The sequence below is a fragment of the Gymnogyps californianus genome, chromosome 2 (genome assembly GCF_018139145.2).
Source record: "Gymnogyps californianus isolate 813 chromosome 2, ASM1813914v2, whole genome shotgun sequence".
In the NCBI taxonomy this organism is placed as follows: domain Eukaryota; kingdom Metazoa; phylum Chordata; class Aves; order Accipitriformes; family Cathartidae; genus Gymnogyps; species Gymnogyps californianus.
Window position 1 is genome coordinate 159,185,312 of NC_059472.1, and position 3,861 is coordinate 159,189,172.

The 3,861-nt window shown below is 55.0% G+C and overlaps 1 protein-coding gene across 1 annotated transcript; it reads right to left on the reverse strand.

The window, feature by feature from the left end:
• Positions 1 to 1,399: 1,399 nt before the first annotated feature.
• Positions 1,400 to 3,442, reverse strand: HTR5A (5-hydroxytryptamine receptor 5A). Its single transcript, XM_050892670.1, has 2 exons — positions 2,705 to 3,442; positions 1,400 to 1,732 (listed from the first exon to the last, which is right to left on the reverse strand). Exons 1-2 carry the CDS (start codon positions 3,440 to 3,442, stop codon positions 1,400 to 1,402), a joined length of 1,071 nt encoding a protein of 356 aa, XP_050748627.1.
• Positions 3,443 to 3,861: the final 419 nt, after the last annotated feature.

Consider the following 3,861-nt stretch of genomic DNA (forward strand, 5'->3'; position numbering starts at 1 on the left):
CTTCTTCTTGAGATATCTGACATGAAATCATGTCATTCCGATTCCCATCTTGTCTTTTTCTCCACCATTTCAGTTCTGGTCTGATTTCAGAGGCTGCCCTATAAGAACCGATAGTTAAAACTAATGCTTTTCTTTATCTGAAGGCCTGTCAGTCTTCCAGCGGTGCAGTATAAAGTGCATAATTCTAATTCTAGGAGTGAAATGCCAACTACTATAATTATGTTGGCAACACGGAAAGGCTGGGAAGCAACAGAGCAATAACAACCAGGCAGGACTGGAGCCTTAGCGGGGAGGAAGAGGAGGGTGGGTGGGCAAAAGAAGTCTGGTCCTTGCAGAAGAGCACCTCTATGGTTTGGTTATGCTTCCAGAATGAAACATCACCGGTCATTAACTGCCCTTTGCCTGCAATCCAGTGCTCAGAGAAACAAAGCGGGTCTTTGCTTTGGTTTCAGGACGACCTGAATCACACCCAGAAATAGTAAAACACAGCTCCTCATTGACAGGCAATTCGAAATACACTCCTTGCATCGCAACTACAGGAAACCTGCCCCACAGCTGCTCAAAATACACTTATGGTTTAGAATGGGAAACACAGACACAAAGATTAACATTTACAGCTGGTATTTCTGAAAGTAAAGGTCTGAGGCAGATGCTTACACGTAGCAGTCAGAGAACGAGAGGTGGATTTCCCATGCATTCTCTCTCATTCCAGGGTACACCATGCATTAAGCTTTCACAATAAATAAATTTTTTTGAAACCTGCTACACGGAATCCAATAGCAAATAGCACAATTCATTGTTGATAAAGCATGTGAGAAAAGGCTTTGTACTTGGAGTCTGCTCTTAACCCTTACTGGGGGTTTTATTCCCCACATACAAACACTTAACAATCTCTACTGGCGAAAGACAAGATGGCCTTTTCAACCAAGCCATAAAATATCTAGTTTCATATATAATCACAAAACCTCCTGACATTAAAGGGTCCCAGCTTTGCACATGGAACAACAAAGTTGATTAATGCTGTGAGAGACTAGCAGTGGCCAAACCAGAGTTTCAACTATGACTCCTTGCCAGAAGACTCCTCTGCACCATTACTGCCACCAAAGAGAATGTCACTAGGAAGGCGGGAGGAAAGCAGTGGGGCACTGGAGGAAGAAGAATGCTGCGCTGCTGGCCAGAGAAACCCTTACATGCTGTTTGCAGGAAAAATAGCAACTGACTTAGAGGCTGGGATGGAGAGTCTGCATAGGAACCGGAACCGTTGCTGGGACATACGACCCATGGGGACTTGTCTTTAGCATCACCTCGGTACCTGTGGCTTTGAACTTCCTCAGGAATTTGGTAGGATTCATTAAGAGTTGAAATCAGCTTCCCGGGGCAGCAGGAAAGCTTTTTCTGCTCAGTGTTGTCTAAAGAACAGGTTCCTGAAGGCATTGTTGTAGTTTTTGTTGAAAGCAGTGTAGATGAGTGGATTAAAAAAGGAATTTGAATAGCCTAGCCATAGAAAAATACTCTTCCAAATGGGTGGGATGTCACATGAGCAGAGGGGGTTGATGAGCTCTGTGATGAAGAAGGGGATCCAGCAGAGCACGAAGACCCCGATAAGGATGCCCACCATGAGGGCTGCTTTCTTTTCCTTCTGCTCTCTCCACGTGTCTCCGTCCGTCTGGAACGTAACAGTGGCATGACGGACAGTGAAGACCATCTGTGGCTGCTGGGCAGCTTCTTTTACCTGCCAAACACAAACACAAGTTGCACCGTATGTGCCTCAGTCAGCTGATCCCACACAGCAGGTACACAGCCAAACCATGCAAGTGACGGCCAGAGCTCACAGGGAAACGCGGGCCATCTACGTCACGCTCTAATTGAGGGGAGAGTGGTTGTATGACCCTCTTCTGGGTAACAGAGACTATTTTTAAGTGAGGCTCGAAACTAAAGAGAGTAGTGATATATGGGCACATGGAATTGCTCACACAGCATCGCAATAAGATTATTTCCCCATTTACAATCAGATCAGTAGAACAGGCGCACACCCACATGCCGTGCACAGAAGTCTCCTTGCTTTCTCTGAACCCCTTGAGTTTAAGAGTCCTTGGTAGGAGAGGCAGGAAAATGAGCATACATTTCCTTCCTCCCCCCAAGAAGTCTTTACAGTGCACAGTCACCGTGCCTGCGATGAACTGACACGATGCAGCCACGATTAGGAAGGCTTCTGGACGTCACGAGGACGTTCTGCATGTGTGGGGACGTCTTCTGTGTGGGTAAATTCACAGCCTCCCCAAAGCCACAGCTGCTTGCCAGGTTATCGTCCACAGCGGAGATGGGATCCCATCCATTCGCACCCCCACACGCCTCCCCACGGGAGGAACGGTGACCCCTTACTCACGCTCGCGAGCACTGATTCAGTATTCCATGGGGGGACGTCTGTGAGTCACTGCACGCCCACGTGGAGCTCAGGCTCGCAATCTGGCCCAAAGTTGCTCTAGCTACACCTTGCGCGCTCACAGCTGGGGACTCGGAAGGAGGCAAAAGACTGGGCTTGCAAGCTTTGTCGTCAACATTCCCTTGAAAGCCTCCGGGATTCACAGGGCTTTGGTGGGATGCTGTTTGCTTGCACGCTTTAGCTCTAAGTTTCCCGCACTGCTGCAAGGGCTTGGCTGCTCCCAGCAGTTGACTAGAGCAAAATAGAACCGAGTTGACCTACCTCCAGGGCTTCTGGTGTAATGGGGGTGATGGAGTTGCTCTTCCGAGATCCAATTCGGAACTTGGCGGCCTTGTAGATCTTCCAGTACACAAAGAGCACCACGCAGAGGGGCAGGTAGAAGGCGCCAAAGGTGGAGAAGATGGTGTAGGAAGGCTCCTGGCTGACTTGGCACTCCTCACTGTCCTCTGAGTAAGTCTCTCCCCAGCCAAAGAGCAGTGGGGCCAAGGAGATGAAGGCAGAGAGTGCCCAGGTGAGGGCAATCATGATGTTGGAGATGCGGCGCCGGATGCGGAGCGTGTACTCCAGGTGGCGGGTGATGGACCAGTAGCGGTCGAGGGCGATGGCCGTGACATTCCAGATGCTGGCGGTGCAGCACAGCACGTCGAAGGAGATCCAGACCTGGCAGAGCGACCGGCCCAGCCGCCACCGCCGCCCGGACAACTCGCGCACCAAGCTGAGGGGCATGACGAGGGCCGCCACCATCACGTCGGAGATGGCCATGGAGGCCACCAGGTTGTGGGGCACCCGGTGGAAAGTGCGCACCCGGAGGATGGTGGCCAGGACCAGCCCGTTCCAGAGGAACGTGGCCACCACCAGCATGGCCAACAAGGTGAGGACCAGCACACTGAAGACGGAGAGATGCGCCCGGCCGCCGTCCGGGCCGGCGGAGGACCCGCTCCGGTTGCCGGTGGCCGGCGTCGTATCGGCAAAGCAGCTGAGGTTGAGCGGGCGCTCCATGCCGGGGGCTCCTCCGGGCGAGGCGGCGGTGCTCGGCGCTGCGCACTCCCCGCACCGGCGGAGCGGGGCGGGTTGGGGGGGTGAGCGGGGGAGCGCCGCGCTACCGCGGGCGCGGAGGACGCCCGGCCGCCCCGAGCGGCGCCGGGCGCGGCAGCTCCGCGCTGCCCGCCGCCGGGGTCTTCATCCCCGGGAGGAAGAGCCCTGCGTCAGCCGCCGACTGACGGCAGCCCCCGGCCCGCCCCGGCGCGCCAGCCCCGGCGGCGGGAGGCGGCGGCTCCGCGGGCGCGGCGGGGTGCGCGGCTGCGGGGCGGCGCTGGCTGCGGCCGCGGCGGCGGAACCCGCGCGGAGGAGCGGCTGCCCCTGCGGAGGAGTCGGCGCCGTCGGCTGGCGGGGCTTGGGGCGGGCAGGTGAGTGTGTGT

What these genes read in the sequence shown, in the direction of transcription:
- HTR5A (XM_050892670.1), bottom strand. Translation starts at nt 3,442, where the DNA reads ATGGAGCGCCCGCTCAACCTCAGCTGCTTTGCCGATACGACGCCGGCC. An exon ending in TTACACCAGAAGCCCTGGAG is followed by an intron (nt 1,733 to 2,704) that starts GTAGGTCAACTC and finishes TGTGTTTGGCAG; the next exon opens with GTAAAAGAAGCTGCCCAGCA.